Consider the following 16,172-nt stretch of genomic DNA (forward strand, 5'->3'; position numbering starts at 1 on the left):
ATGGATATGCCAGAATGTACTTAACTTGTCCACTATTGATGGCCGTTTTTATTATTTTAAATAATTCTGCCACAAGCACTCTTGTTACATGTCCCTGAATGTGCATATGTGGATATCTGCAGGGTACATTTCCAGAAGGGAATTGCAGGGTCATCAAGGAAAGGAGTGTGTAACCATGGTAGTGATGGCCAGGCCACCCTCTGCAAGGACAGGAGCTTCTCAGTTCAGTCCCTGTGGAGTCTTAGCCGCTCAAGTCAGGAGGCCTCAGGTCCATAGGTCCATGACCTACATTGCAAAGATGGGGAAACTGAGGACCAGGGAGTGAGGGGTGACCTAGGGTTGGCACCAGGGCGGTTGGGGGCCAAGACAGGCCCCTGATGCAGGGAGGGAGCCTTCATTGCTAGAGAGAGGCCAGGGCTCCCCAGGTGCAGTCTTGTGGTTATAGGACATCCTACTGAGAACTGGGTCAGGAAGGGGACTTGGGGTACAGCTAAAAATGACCTCACCTCTTGCCTCTGACCTCAACTCAGGGAGCTGCCTCAGATTCAAGAGGAGAAAGAAGATGAGGAGGAGGAGAAGGAAGACAGAGAGGAGGAAGAAGAGGAAGGCAGAGAGAAAGAGGAGGAAGAAGGTGAAGAAAAAGAGGAGAAAGGCAGAGAGAAAGAGGAGGAAGAAGGCGAAAAAAAAGAGGAGGAAGAAGGCAGAGAGAAAGAGGAGGAAGAAGGTGGAGAGAAAGAAGATGAAGAAGGCAGAGAGAAAGAGGAGGAAGAAGGTGGAGAGAAAGAGGAAGAAGAAGGCAGAGGGAAAGAGGAGGTGGAAGGCAGAGAGGAGGAGGAAGAGGAAGAGGAGGAGCAGGAGTAAGTCACTTGTGCGCCTGGCTTAGGGATGACCCAGGAGGGGCTGCCATGGCTTTTGGGGTGGGAATGCTTTCTGCTGCTCACGGGAGCTCCTCCCTTTGTTCTTTGCTGTGTGCTGAACCACTGAGCACTGATCAGAGAGGCTAGGGGGCTGCTGGGAGACCTCCACTGGGCTCATAATGACCTTGGGATTCACAATACCCAACACTCAACAACCACCCCCACCCCACCCACCCCTATACGGGCAAACAAATGTAGAATGCACTTCCACAAGAAGGGGGTTTTGGGGAGAGAATCCTGAACCATGAGAGCTGGACAGAAGGGCAGATGGTGAGATGGATGCATGTGGAGGTGACGCACAGACTGCTGGGTGCCTGAGTGGGGTTAGGGGGTAAGAGCCTGGACCAGAGATGTAAAGGCAGGTGTCTAGTCTGGTAGACGGAATTGAAAGTGGGGCTAGAGGAGGTGCCCGGGGAGTGAGTATGGATGAAGGAGAGACCCAAAGGCCAGATCAGAGTTCAGGAGGAACCAGAAAGGACCAAGGAGGAGGAGAGGGAGATGAGAAGAGTGTGGGACCTGGAGGCCAGTTGGAAAGTGTTTCAAGGAGGCGGAAGTGAACTGCGGCCTCACAAGCAGCCTGCGTGGCCCAGGAAGAGTGACAGTGTAACTTGAAGTGGGGGAGATGATCCTTCAGAGGAGCCGGATTGTGAAGGCCTTGAACTTGACTTCCTGGGAGCAATAGGGAGCCACGGAAGGTTTGTGAGCAGGGGAGTGACGCAGGCTGGCAGCTGCACTGTGCAGAGATTGAAGCAGGAGGAGCATCCAGGTGGCTGGGTGATTTAATCTCTCCCCTGATCAGACCGGGTGATTTAGTCTTTCCCCTTGATTCACCCCCCTGGCATTGTTCCCTGTCCCTGTCGTTCTGCCCTCTGTGGTACCCCTTGGCCCACACCCTGCCTCCCTGTCCCTTTGGCTATGGCCTAAGGCAAGATAGCACCGCGAGTGTTAGGAGCCCAAGCTTTGCTTCTCTCAGCAGAGTGACCCGGGTGAGCAGCAGGTGGGCATAGATCTTCTGCCTCTGTATCTGTAAAATGGGAGGTCTGGCAGTGGGGATAATAGCCCCTGCTGAGTGGCCAGAGGGCTGGCTGGGAACAGATGCAGTAGGACCTGGTGTGGAGTATGCGGTCCATCAAAAACTACCAACCTTCTCATCTCTACTAAGGGTCGCTTTTAGTCTCAGTCAGGAAACAGTTAAATCATGAGACCACATAGGATTTGGGAGCTAGAAGCCTGCTTAGTCTCATCTGCTTTGAGTCCACGCTTGCCCAGTTCACATATAATCTTTCCATCCTTAGCAGGAGGCCACATAACTACTTGCTTGCCTCCAATAATGGGATGCTCACAACCTCTAAAGGCTATTGATTCCATCCACACATACCTCTGACTTAGAAAATTATGTCTACTGCCAAAACTAAGAGTGCTTCCTTTTGGCTTCTGTAACCTGGTCCTAATTCTGCCCTCTAGGCCCCTCCAGAGCCAGGATGCTCTCACTCCCTTAGGTGAAGACCTTAGGTGCTGCCTGGGTCTTCATTAGTACAGTCCTATCTGCTCTCTTCTTTCCTCTTGCCTCTGGGTATAGTGCAGAGCCCTGAGCTGTTCTGCCAGAACACACACATGCCCAACACTCAGGCCTACAAATCCCTTTATATGCCATGGCTCTTGAACTAAACACCACTGGAAGGCCAGGGAGCCAGTGCACCCAGGCACACATACTAACTACACGTATGTTCTCTGCCTAATACACACGGGCACTCCACACATATCTGCACTGTGCATACACACCTGCACACAGACACAGATGTGCTGGGTTATGTGCACACTTACGTGTTGTCAGGGCACTTATACCCACACACAGCCTGCAGACATGCACAAGTAACACAGGCACAGGTACACTCACCTGCATGTATCCACACTATACACAAGCACACGCATACAGTTACCTACAAACACTGCCAGGCACGTACCGGATCACACAAATATTTGCCCAAAACTTCAAACTCAGGGAACTTTGGGACCTAGGGCCCCAAGTAAGGACAAGGGTCTTGTGATGACAGAGTGGCTGATCCCAGGCACAATGCCAGAGGCTGTCAGGCGTGGGACAGGCGGCTGGGCTGTTGCTGCCTGGGGAAGGATGCTCTTGCCAGCTCTGTGGAGACACAGGGGTTACTGATGACGCGCAGGCCCTGGTAACGGGCAGATGGTCGCCTAGCGACCTGATCTCTGCTGGCAACAGCTCGGCTTTTCCTAGCAACCACAGCCTTTTGGTCCCCACCTGGTCTCCCTGGGGGCGTTTCAGCAGAGTTCCCCGCACATCCCCTCAATCTGATTAGAAGCAGGAAGGATTGGAGGCTCATCCACCACTCAAGTCACACTAGCTCTGGAGTTCGCCTTGCAGACTCGGGGCTGGGCCAGGGCTCCCCAATTCTCCACTGGCACGCACCGACCTGGGGCTTGGGATGAATGTCATTGCCCCCAGCTGAGCTCCTGCATCATGGGCGTCCCTGTTGGCAAAGACAGCAAGACCCAAGTAGGTGCCTGATTCTCCCTAAGGGCTCCCCTCCGTTCTTTCGGGGTTGAGGGATGCTGGGCGAAGAGTCTACAGTGAGGTCCTTGAGCTGGGGACACGGCCTGCTTTGTGACTTGAGGGAGGAGCAATGGGCTGGTAAACTCTTGCCAGAGGCTATAGCTGCTACTTCCCACATCTTTAACTCAGAGAGCCAGGATCTCTGTGTTCCCCACCTCAGCCGGTCTGTCTGAGCCTCTGCTTGCAAATCCCAGGAATTTGGGAGCTTTCCAGAAGCTCATGGCCTGCTGCTTCTGGGCAGGTCAGGAGGGGGCCTTGGCAGGCAGTGGGAACACTCCCAACGAGGGGCAATAAGATTTTTGTGTACATGGGTCCCCAAACAGCCCCTGGTGAGGCTGACAGGGCCACCGTAGGGCCTGTTATGGTGTCTCCATAGCTAGAGTTGTTTGTGTAAAATGTTCTTCCATCTCCGTGGGTGATTCATAGATTGCCTCCTCCTCTGGGATTAATAATAACTATGACAGGAACAGTCTTAATAACAGCTGTCAAATATTTGATGAACACTTGTGTTCCCTGCCACATGCTGTGCCAGGGCTCCTACTGCTAATCCCATTTCACAGATGAGAGAACTGAGGCCCAGAGACAGCAGCCCACACATCCAGGGTGCCCTGGCAGCAAGCACAGAGCTGGGATTGTGTCCCAGGTCAGGCTGGGGTCTTAAGCAGACATCTGGTACTGCAGACAAGGAATGGTTCAACTTACTTGTGTTTAGAGATGGAGAATCCAGATGACTCTGGACAGGGGGAGATTTTTTGACTTTTCTCTTAGCTTCTTACTGGTACTTCTGACCTCACTCAAATAAGCCAGGCTGGGACTTCCCTGGCAATCCAGTGGTTAGGACCCTGTGCTTCCAATGCAGGGTTATGGCTCTGATCCCTGGTCAGGGAACTAAGATCCCACATGCCATGCAGTGTGGCCAAAAAACAAAAAAAAAGGCCAGGCTGTACGGTAGAGGCTGCACAAGTCCTACCCATTTGCTGCTGCTGCTGCTGCTAAGTCGCTTCAGTCATGTTCGACTCTGTGTGACCCCATAGACGGCAGCCCACCAGGCTCCCCCATCCCTGGGATTCTCCAGGCAAGAACACTGGAGTGGGTTGCCATTTCCTTCTCCAGTGCATGTAAGTGAAAAGTGAAAGTGAAGTCGCTCAGTCGTGTCTGACTCTCAGCGACCCCATGGACTGCAGCCTACCGGGCTCCTCCATCCATGGGATTTTCCAGGCAAGAGTACTGGAGTGGGGTGCCATTGCCTTCTCCGCCTACCCATTTGACTGATAAGCAAATGGAGGCTTCCCAGGGACTTGCTTTCCAGGCCTGATTCTATAATGAGCAAGACCCCAGCAAGTCTCTGACTGGGACTGTGGGAAGTTCATTTCCTGGGCCTTCGTGCTCTGAGAACCGAGGAGGCCACTGCATCTGTTTCAGGGAAGGAGAGTCAAGTCAGCTTCTTGCAGCACCAGCCCATCCACCCCTTCCAGGCAGGGCCTTCTTCTCTGTTAGGCTTGAGGGCACGGTTTCTGTAATACTTTTAGAAGCCCTCCAAGAACATGGGCTTCCCAAGTGGTGCTAGTGGTAAAGAACCCGCCTGCCAGTGTAGGAGATATAAGAGATACAGCTTTGATCCTTGAGGCGGGAAGATCCCCTGGAGGAAGGCATACCAACCCACTCCAATATTCTTGCCTGGAGAATCCCAAGGACAGGGGAGCCTGGCGGGCTACAGTCCATAGAGTCAGAAAGCGCAGACACGACTGAAGCGACTTAGCATGCAACTGCTAAGTCACTTCAGTCGTGTCTGACTCTGTGCGACCCCATAGACGGCAGCCCACCAGGCTCCCCCGTCCCTGGGATTCTCCAGGCAAGAACACTGGAGTGAGTTGCCATTTCTCTCTCCAATGCATGAAAGTGAAAAGTGAGAGTGGGGTGCCATTGAAAAGCAGACCCAACAAATGAACTTTAAGATGGAAGAGAATATTTTAAATATAATATTAACATGTTAATCTTCATATAAATGCAGTCACAAAATAGAATTTTAAAAATATATTTATGGAGGAAGGGGCCCATGTAGGCTGAAGTGCCAAGCCCTGTGAAAGTCATAATATGCCTTTTTCTTTAAGAAAATCTGTTTCTTCCTGGGCAGGATAGAATCTGACAACTCAAGGCCCCTCACAATGGAAATATGTATACAATGAGGAGAAAGAAAATGAGTTGGGTGCTTGAATCCTCCAGACACTCACGTCACTCATCCACATCACCTGGGGCTGTGCAGACACTCAGAAGCTGGCAGTGGAGTATTAAGGACTTGGCACTGGGGTCAGATATACCCATCTTTTATCCAGGTTCACCTGGTACAGGGTATGTGACCTTGGCCAGGCCATCTGACCTCTCTGAGCCTCCAATTACTAAGCTCAAATGGGATCAATCGCAGCTGGGCTCTTAGGGTCATTTGGGTGAGGATTTGGTGGGACAAGTGGTTGGCCCTGTGCCTGGCACTCAGCCCTTGGGAACTGCTGTGATAATATGATTGCTGGCTGATTCCTTCTCCCAGGCTGCTGTCTCCAAATCAACTGGGCCCCATCTCCTCACCCACCTCAGAGGCTGAGACTTGCCCCTTTGGGTAGAGGATGGGGGATCCAGGTTTTCTGGGCAGCAGACGCTAAAGAGCATCCTCCGTGAGCCCCTCAGTGACAATGGTCCATGGTGTGGGTTGAGGCTGCTAGGAGGCCGGATCTAATTCTAACCACAAAAATCACATTAGCCCTTGGTCCCAAGTCATCATTTTAATCCAGAGACTGCACACAGGCATCTCAGGGCCCAATTTAGCCTGGAGACAGGCTCTTTGAGATATTGACATATTAATATAGATGTCAATATAGATCATACAGATTTTAATATAGATATTAGTTTGGATTAATTATCAGCCTCTAAAGATGGGGAGATTCCACATTCAAATGTGTATGTAGTTCAGTCTTTTCTTGAAAATCAGCAGATCTGGCCGCGGGGCACCCATTCCAGGCAGAATGGGGTTGCTGATTCAGATGGGCAGGGGTTCTCTGATTTGCCATATTCTCCTCTGCTCCCTATAGTCTAACCCTGGCCCCTGTCACTCATGTATGCCTTTGCCTGGGCCAGGGGCCCCTGAAACCTTCAGCAGTTGCAGTGTGGCTCTGATCTCATGGCACGCAAAGAAATCAGGGTGTGTGTCTGTCTTGTGTGATGTGGGACAATATGCTGTGTGGTTTTGGTCAGGCCAATTGACCTCTCTGGGCCTCACTTTTCTCATACCTCCTTCTCTGCCTCCATCTTTAAGGTTGTTTGGAGACTCCAAGAGGGGAAATGCTGGGCATAGGTTTTGAACACCATACAGTGCCCATTAGTCTCCCCTGCTGGAGAGGATGTTTCCTCAACACCGTGCTCCAGAATTTTCTTCGCACATGCTGTTCTTGTTTCCTGGACACCATTCCCCACCTGTTTCCAACCCACAGGCCATCTCCTCTGGGAAGCCCTCCTTCCTAGCAGAATTGTGGCTTTGTCCTTCACAGCTGCTTGCTCCAGCACATGACGCAGACTGTGAGATTGTTAATAGGACGTGGTATCTGCCGCCTGCCCGGTGCTGGGAGCTTCAGAAGGCCAAGGACCGATCCTTAGGCATCTTTGTGCCCCAGCTCCTCACAGAGCCTGGCACTCAGCACAGCTGGGAAAACATTTAATATCCCTAACCCCAGACCTTGCCTCCTGCCCCCTCGCAGTCACAGTGTCCTGCTGGATAGTTATCTGGTGCCACAGAGCGAGGAGGACCAGAGTGAAGAAAGTGAAACTCAGGACCAGAGTGAAGTGGGCGCAGCCCAGGCCCAGGGCGAAGTGGGCGCAGCCCAGGGCGAAGTGGGCGCAGCCCAGGCCCTGAGTGAAGAAAGTGAAACCCAGGACCAGAGAGAAGTGGGCGGAGCCCAGGCCCAGGGCGAAGTGGGTGGAGCCCAGGAGCAGGACGGAGTAGGCGGAGCCCAGGACCAGAGCACCTCACACCAGGTATGGAGCAGTGCCAGGCCTCGTGCCCCGGCTACCTTGGATTCCTGGGCCTAAGTCAGTGGAAGGGGCTGGGGCCTTGTCCACTTTGTTTACAGAGGGTGAGGGTTCAGCTGATGAGATGCCCACTGAATAGAGAAGAGTGGGATGGTAGTTGCTGTAAGGCCCTGCTTGTGTCAGGGATCAGATGGCATCAAGAAGGGCCTTGGCGACATGGCCATGAGTGGGCAGCAGCGGTCCTAGACTCCAGTCCTCATATGGCTATGTGACCCTAGGTAAGACCTTACCTTGGGCCTCAGTGGTCACCTCTGTAAAATGGGGCTAAAAACCTCTCTCCAGAGTTTTGTACACGGCTGTAGGCTGTGAAATGTGGTGCCAGGCGGAGAGTGCCATGGGGGCTGCTTTAGTTGCTTTGTCTCCACACACAGAGAGTTGCCCGAGAATTTCCCCTCATGGTATGTGACGGGCCCAGGTGTTGGGGCCTGGGGCTCCTGTGTGCACTGGATGCTCCAGAAGGTGGGCTGAAGGTGTGACCAGTGGGCAGGGTAAGGAGTAGACTTGGGCCCATGAAGATGCCTGAGGGCAGATCCCCCGACACTGGCTGGGCTGGACCAGGGCAGGTATGGTTGGATGGTTACCACTTGGGTTTCTGCTTTATCTTTCACAGGAGCTGCAAGAAGAGGCCTTGGCCGACAGCTCAGGAGGTAGGTGTGCAGTGGGGGTGGGGTTGCATAAGAATGTCCAGGCTTCTTTGAGGCTGGGGGCAGCCGGGGCACAGGGGCAAGCCCTCCCCCTCTGCCTCTCAATTCCTTCCCCTCCCCAACTCATCCCATTCTCAGGCAAAACCCATTTTCTGCATCTTAGGACCACATAACCAGAGTCTGATGATGTATTTCAAGGGCCCCAAGGGAATTGCCTTAGACCCTGTCCCCCACCTTCCCCCGATCCCTACCCCACCAGGACTCCAGGTGTGTGTATGCTCACTCACTCAGTCCTGTGTGACTCTGCAATCCCATGGACTGTAGCTCACCAGGCTCTTCTGTCCATGGGATTCTCCAGCCAAGAATACTGGAGCAGGTTGCCATTTCCTACTGGAGAATCTTCCCGACTCAGGGATCGAACCCACATTTCTTGCATCTCCTGCATTGACAGGCGGGTTCCTTTCCACTACACCACCTGGGAAACCCCAGGACCCCAGGAGGCCTAGGGAAACCCTACTCCTAGCTAATCCCTCCTGCCAACCTCTTCATTGGGTCCACAACTCTCTAGGCTACAGACCAGTGAGAATTTGGCTCAAATGTATCATACCTGAATGAAGATTGGGACCAGAGCTTGCTAAAAGCATGTCCTAGACCCTGTGTCTTTTGAGTTTTTCCTTACTGCTGAGATCTTTGGTACAAGTTTGGTCATTTGTCACTCCGACTCCTAATCCTGAGAACTTTAGGGATGACAGGCCAGAGTCTAGGGGAGTGAGGCCAGCTGGACACTGAACCCAGGCCTTGCAAACCTCCACAATCCTCAAGGCACTAGTGGTGCTCCAGACACCCTGGGAGGCACACAGACCATTTTATAGATGAGAAAACTGAGGCTTTGTGTGGGCAGCAAGGACACAGACCTTCATGTCACTCCTGGCTCCCCCCCTTCCTTTCTGTGTGACCTGGAGCCAGTCTGTGACCTCTCTTAACTGTGGCTTCCAAGTCAAGAAGAGGGGGCAGTAACAGTACCTACCTCACTGGGTTGTTGGGCAGAGTAGGGGTGACCAGGCATCCCTGGCCCTGAAGGAAGAGACCATAATTGGGGTCGTGAGCCTGTTTCCTAGGCAACCAGTGTTGGAGATGGGATGGACCCAGCTGTCTTAACCCAGGTGTCCTGAGTCTGCTTCCCACCTGGTCTTTGAAAAACATCCTCTGTTAACTTTAACCCAAATCTACTGGAAACCTACTAAGTCTGCACCCCACAAAGATGAGCAAGACCAGGATCAGGGGGTGCAAACTAGGGTTCCATGGGGCTGGTTCCACACCCTTCCCCAGGTCATTTGGAAGCAGGTGGCCTGAGAATCACACTTTGAGAAACACTGAGGCATGGCCCTCTGTCTGCCACCACTTGAAAGTGTGGCGGTCAAACCAGCAGCTTTGGTGTCACCTGGGAGCTGCTTCAGAATGCAGAATCCAGGCCCCACACCACCCAGCTGAAGCAGAAACTGCTCTGTGACAAGATCCCTGGAGGTTTCTCTGCACATTTGTGTTTGAGAGGCAGTGGCCTTGAGTCGTGGTTCTCATGACTGCGATTGCAATCATTTGGGGGAGATTTTAAAAAATCCTGGTGCCAGTCCTCACCTCAGACCATTAAATCAGAATCTCTGGGGGTGGGCCTGGGCATCAGGCATTTCCAGGCCTCCCTAGGCAATTCCAATATGCAGCCTATTTGGGGAACCAGGAACCTAGGAAAAGTTATTGTGTCTGGTTGGAAGTGAAATTAATTGAGCTCCAGGGTTTCTTTAGGATGGAAAATCCTGCCGGATTAAGAATGTTTGAGTGTTAGCCTAAGAGCCTGAGGAGTTCTAGGTTCTTTGATTGTAAAGTAGGTTGGTTGATGGTTGGTTAAGGAGCGAAAGTGCCAGAACTGGGTGGTGCTCAGAGCTGTCTCTCAGAGCTGTGGGTGGACCAGCCACACGACTGGTGTTGCCCTCGAGGGACAAGAGTGGTGCTTCAGACTCTGAGTGCACTCCTGCGAGTGCACGTGGGCACTGGGCTGGTCTGTGTTGACACCGGTGGGGAAGAGCCCCACTTTCTCTGCCCCTCCCAACTCTTTGCTCCTCATTGCAGTCCCCAGGGTCCTGCCTCTGCCTAAGACCCCCTGGCCTCAGCATTATGGCTAAACCAGGCCGGGACATGGAGCTGAATCACCTAGTCCAGGACCAGTCGCCTGGCCAAGTGACCCCCAAGCTTGCCTCCCGCAACCTGGTGGAGCACCTCCCCAATGTGCCCAGCTACCGCCCCCCCATCACCCGCATCCCTGTCCTCATCTCCCGGAGGACAAACTTATCCAACTCCAGCTTCGTCAAGGAGACCAGGAGCTCAGTCCGTCGTCTAGGTAGCGTGAAACTGCCCACCCAGCATGCTGGTGTCTGTGTTGTGTGTTTCTGCATGGCTTGGGCTGTTTTCTGCATGGGTGCTGTGGTCTTGGTGTGGGACTGCTATTTGGGCTCCTGGAAAACCACCCCTTTTTCCTCTGCTGACCAGTGTCTTCGCCTTGCTTTGTGGTGATTTAAGGCATAATAGTCCCCTTCTCTCTGTGCCTAAAATTCCACAATTAGCTATTCATTTTTGGGGGTTAAATGTGGCATTTTGCAGATCATCAGTTTTTATATGGGTTAGTCACTCATACCCTAGTTTAGAGAAGTCATTCAGATCTCCAGGCCAATGAAGAGGCTTGGATCAAGGAGCTGGGTCAGGGGGAAGAATAATCAGAGGGAAATGGACCAGGAGATGAGGTGAAGGTCCATTGCAGACAGAATCTACTGACCTTGAGAGTTTGCTGGGAGCTAGACTTTCTGAGGACTGTGGCTGTCTGCCCAGCAAATTCCCTTTCAGGAAAGGAGAGGCCCCCAGGTGTTGACAGGCAGACCCAGAGGAGAGGTGTCCTTAGGGGCCAGTGCAGACAGAGAGCCTGTCTGGACCCATTTAATTGTGACAGGGTCCCCATAGTGGCCTTCGGGCTCCTGCTATTTGCTGCCTGCTGACAAAGAGCTGGGGGACATACTGGTGCCTCGCGGCAAATCCCTGTCACTTTGAGTCTGCCTTGACTCAAACCAGACCTGCCCGTTTTGCCTTTGATTCATCTGTTTGTTTCTGGATGACCCTGGGCAAAGTTGTCTGTGATATCCATAGGCAGGTCAAGCTGAACATTTCATGAGAAGAGATCCACTCTTATTCTCCCCTCCTCCTGTCTTGAGGTGGGCAGAGTGGGGGTGGGGTGGAGTAAGATCAGCCCGCCTGGCCAAGTGACCCCAGGGCTTGTTCGGTTAGCAGGGACAGCGTAACACCTGGGGTTGGCGGTGGCGGTGGCTCGGAGTGGCTCAGGGCTGTCTCTCAGAGCTCCTGGATAGACGTCATGACCGGTGACGTTCTCCACATGAGCTACTGGGGATGACACGCCAAGCTCAGTCTTCCAGGCCAGCCCTAAATCTCACTCCAAAGGGTCCCGCATGTCCTCCACCCTTGCATCACTTCTTGATTTTTGTATATTCTGTATCAACTCTGCTGGAAGAGAGCGTGACAACCCACTCCAGTATTCTTGCCTGGAGAATCCCATGGACAGAGGAGCCTGGAGGGCTACAGACTGAAGTGACTTAGCACGCATGCATGCAACCATGCACCAACTCTGCACTTATTTGCTTACTCACTTTTTCATTCAATTCAGTGTATTTAAATAGGAAGCTTTACATTATAATTCAAATGGAAAACCAGCCTGGCCTGCCATAAATAGAAGGGCATAAATAGAAATAACCACAAAGACATGGGGAACTAGGTCGTGTTGGTAATTTCTGGTGAGGTGGGGGCCTGCTGAAGGCTCATAGCTGAGTCTGCGGAAGGGAACTAGGACATGTCTGGGAGGCGTTGATGCCATAGCAGCACTAACCTGAGGTTTCCTCTCTGCCCAGGCTGGATCCAGAGAGAACGGGAAAGGGGGGAGTGGTCTCATTCTGTGTCATCCTTTGTCTTGGCTGTGCCATCTGAAATCAGCGCGTGCCTTCTCTGGTCCCTGGGAGCCCCACACTTTGAGAAACAGTCGCAGTGACACATTGGGACGGTGGTCTGAACCAACTGTGATTGACACACGATGATTTTAGATGGTATGGCCGAGGCAATGACAGCATGCAGTGACAAGATTATTTCCATTTCAGTGGTTCTGCGTGGCACAGAAGTCTGTATGTAGGCTGGTCACCAACCTCAGGATGGGCTGAGAATTTTAGCTTTGGAGCCAGGATGCCTGGGTCCAAATCTGGGCTCTGCTGTGGGTTTCTTAACCTCTCTGTGCTTCATTTCCTTCTCCACAAAATGGGGACAATGATAAACAATGACCTCATAGAATGGCTGGGAATGACGAAAGGGTTTATATATACATATAAATAAAGCACTTAGAGTTTAGTGAAACAAATGCCTAGTAGGCACATAGGAAGTGCTTAACAGTAAATATTATTATTCTCTAAACCAATTTAAGCATACAATATTATTCTTTGTGTTCTTAGTCACAGATTCTTATTCTATAAATCAGTATAATATAAACAAATATGATTTCTGTTTTGAGTTCCTACTCTGTCAAACTGGCAGGAAATGAAACATTGGGTTTAGGAGGTCCCCCTACCTTTGAGAGTGACTGAGTTTGTAGGGTCTTATGCAGGGTGAGGTAGAGGGTGAGGGGACCACGTGGTCCCTCCCAGGCTCCCTGGGACAGCCTCATGGACGCTGAGGCCATGTGTTTTTTTGCTGCCAGGGGGCCATTCTGGAAGCACCCGGGGCCCTGAGCATTTTTGAGAAGCTGCCTTAGTCCTGGCTGCCTCCATGCCCTCAGCCCACCTCCAGCTCCCCTCTCCCGAGGTCTGTGGGAAGCAGGGGGAGGTCCCTGCCACCCCATGGCTCTCTCCTGCTTTGCACAACCTGGGGCATCTCTGGTGAGTCTAGCAAAAGTCCTGCTCATCCTCTTTTCCTGAGGGCTTAGGGTTAGTACAACAAATGCCCCAGAGTCTTGAGGTCTGCTTATGTTCCCTCCACCAACCTTCATAATGTGCTGGCTTTTCCCATGTGGCCATTAAAAAAAGCTCACATATCCAAATGTTTCAAAATGCACCCCTCCACATTTTGGGGGTGTGCACCTGCCTTGCTGGTACCCAGACCTGCACCTGGCTACTACTGTGTGGCTTGGCCCAGGTGTAGTGGGGAGTGGGGGCACCCTCCCAGCCCCTCAGCATCCTCTGAGCTCTGCCTAGGGGCACACCTGTCCCCACAGTCCCGGGGGAGGGTAATGAAGCCCAAAACAGGGACACACCCAGTCTCCCCAGGGAGGATCTGATTCTCAGGATGCAAGGCCTCTCAGAAGTCAGGAGAGGAGCTGAGGGGATTATTTCTGGGGGCTCTTGGCAGATGCAAAAATAAGAAAGTACCAAAGGTCACAGGGGTAACAGGCATTACAAAAACAGTCTGCCACCCTTGATTGTAGGAAGCTTCCAAATGTCTCCATTCGAGGCCCTTCAAGAGTGTGAGGCCCTGAAGAGGTAAAATTGTCACTACACGCAGATGACATGATACTATACGTAGGAAACCCTAAAGACTCCGCGCAAACACTGCTGCTGCTGCTGCTGCTGCTGCTGCTGCTGCTACGTCGCTTCAGTCGTGTCCAACTCTGCGTGGCCCCATAGATGGCAGCCCACCAGGCTCCCCTGTCCCTGGGATTCTCCAGGCAAGAACACTGGAGTGGGTTGCCATTTCCTTCTCCAGTGCATGAAAGTGAAAGGTGAAAGTGAAGTTGCTCAGTCGTGTCCGACTCTAGCGACCCCATGGACTGCAGCCTACCAGGCTCCTCCGTCCATGGGATTTTCCAGACAAGAGTACTGGAGTGGGGTGCCATTGCCTTCTAATAAATGAATTTAGCAAAGTAGCGGGATTCAAGATTAATATTAAAAAATGAGTTGCAACACTTTATAATAACAATGAAACATCAGAAAAGGAATGTAAAAAAAAGAAACCCTTTAAAAATAGCACCAAAAAAAAAAAAAAAAAGGACTTACCCAGTGGTAAAGTGGTTAAGAATCTGCCTGCCAAAGTAGGGGACATGGGTTTGATCCTTGGTTTGGGAGGATTCCACATGCCTTGGAGCAACTAAGCCTGTGCGCTGCCACTACCGAGCCTGCATGTTGCAACTCCTGAAGCCCACGCTCTAAAACAAGAGAAGCTACTGCAATGAGAAGCCCACGCACTGCAACTAGAGAGTAGCTCCTGCTTGCCAAAGCTGGAGAAAATCCTGCACCCAGCAACGAAGGCCCAGTGCAACCAAAAATAAATTAAAAAAAACACAAAACACCTAGGAATAAACCTGACCAAAGAGGTGAAAGACTAATATGCTGAAAACTGTAAAATATCAGTAAAGCAAATTAAAGAGGATTCAAAGAAATGGAAAGATATCCCATTCCCTTCCAAGAGGATTGCAAGGATTAATATTGTTAAAATGGCAATTTTATCCAAAGCAATGTGCAAATTTAGTATGATACCTATCAAAATACCCAAGACATTTTTCACAGAACTAGAACAAGGAATCAAAAAATTTTTATAAGGACTATTAAAGACCCAGAATTGCCAAAGCAATCCTGTGAGGCGGCCTAGGGATGGGGGCCATGGAGCAAGAGGCATAACTCTCCCAGACTTCAGATAATACTACAAAGCTATAGTAAAATCAAAACAGGGTTGTAAGGGTATAAAAATGGACATGCAGATCTATGAAACAGTGAAAATAGAGCCTAGAAATAAACCCATACACCTATGACCAATTAATCTCCAACAAAGGAGGCAAGAATATAAAATGGGTAAAAGACAGTCTCTTTAGCAAGTGGTGCTGGGAAAGTTACCTGCATGTAAATAAGTGAAGTTCGAACATACCCTCACACCATATACAAAAATGAAATGGCTTGAAGACTTAAACCTAAGACATGACATGTAAAACTCCTAGAAGAGAACATAGGCAAAACATTCTCTGACATAAATCGTACCAATGCTTTCTTAGTTCAGTCTCCCAAGGCAATAGAAATAAAAAACAAAAATAAATAAATGGGACCTAATCAAACTTTTACAAGCTTTTGCACAGCAGAGGAAATCATGAAAAAGGGAGAAAGAAAGAAAAGACAGCCTATGGAATGGGAGAAAATATTTGCAAATGAGTTGATGGACAAGGGCTTAGTCTCCAAAATATACAAACAGTTCCTACCACCACCACCACCACCAGAACAGCTCAGTTGAAAAATGGGCAAAAGACTTTAATAGGCATTTCTTCAAAGAAGATGTACAGATGACCAGTAAGCACATGAAAAGATGCTAACAGCATTGATTATTAGAGAAATGCAAATCCAAACTAGAAGGTACCACCTCACATTGATCAGAATGACCATCGTGAAAAAGTCTACAAATAACAAATGTTGGAGAGGGTATGGAGAAAAGGGAACCCTCCTACACCGCTGGTAGGAATGTAAGTTGGTACAGCCACTGAGGAGAACAGTGTGGAGGTTCCTCAGAAAACTAAAAATTGAATTACCAGATGATCCAGAAATCCCACTCCTGGTCATATACCTGGACAAAGCTATAATTCGGAAGATACATCACCCCTATGTTCATGGCAGCACTGTTTACAATAGTCAAAACATGAAAACAACTAAATGCCCATTGACAGACGAACGAATAAAGATGTGGTACATGTATAAATGGAATACTACTCGGCCACAAAAAGAATGAAATCATGCCATTTGCAGCAGCATGGATGCAATTAGAGATTATCATACTAAATGAAGTAAGTCAGAAAGAGAAAGACAAATATCATATGCAGTCAGTATATGTGGAATCTAAAAGATGGTGCAAATGAACCTGTCTCAAAACAGAAAGAGACACAGA

At 50.6% G+C, this 16,172-nt stretch overlaps 1 protein-coding gene across 1 annotated transcript in view; it reads left to right on the forward strand.

Annotated features, from left to right (window-relative positions):
• The window catches only part of CNGB1 (cyclic nucleotide gated channel subunit beta 1), a 66,349-nt gene that overhangs the window by 14,224 nt on the left and 35,953 nt on the right, over window positions 1–16,172 (forward strand). The window contains exons 13-15 of the mRNA XM_070386849.1: window positions 531–857; window positions 7,245–7,521; window positions 8,186–8,222. Coding sequence (XP_070242950.1) covers window positions 531–857; window positions 7,245–7,521; window positions 8,186–8,222 — 641 coding nt within the window. The remainder of the gene's footprint in view (window positions 1–530; window positions 858–7,244; window positions 7,522–8,185; window positions 8,223–16,172) is intronic.

This window comes from Bos mutus, chromosome 18 (genome assembly GCF_027580195.1).
Source record: "Bos mutus isolate GX-2022 chromosome 18, NWIPB_WYAK_1.1, whole genome shotgun sequence".
In the NCBI taxonomy this organism is placed as follows: domain Eukaryota; kingdom Metazoa; phylum Chordata; class Mammalia; order Artiodactyla; family Bovidae; genus Bos; species Bos mutus.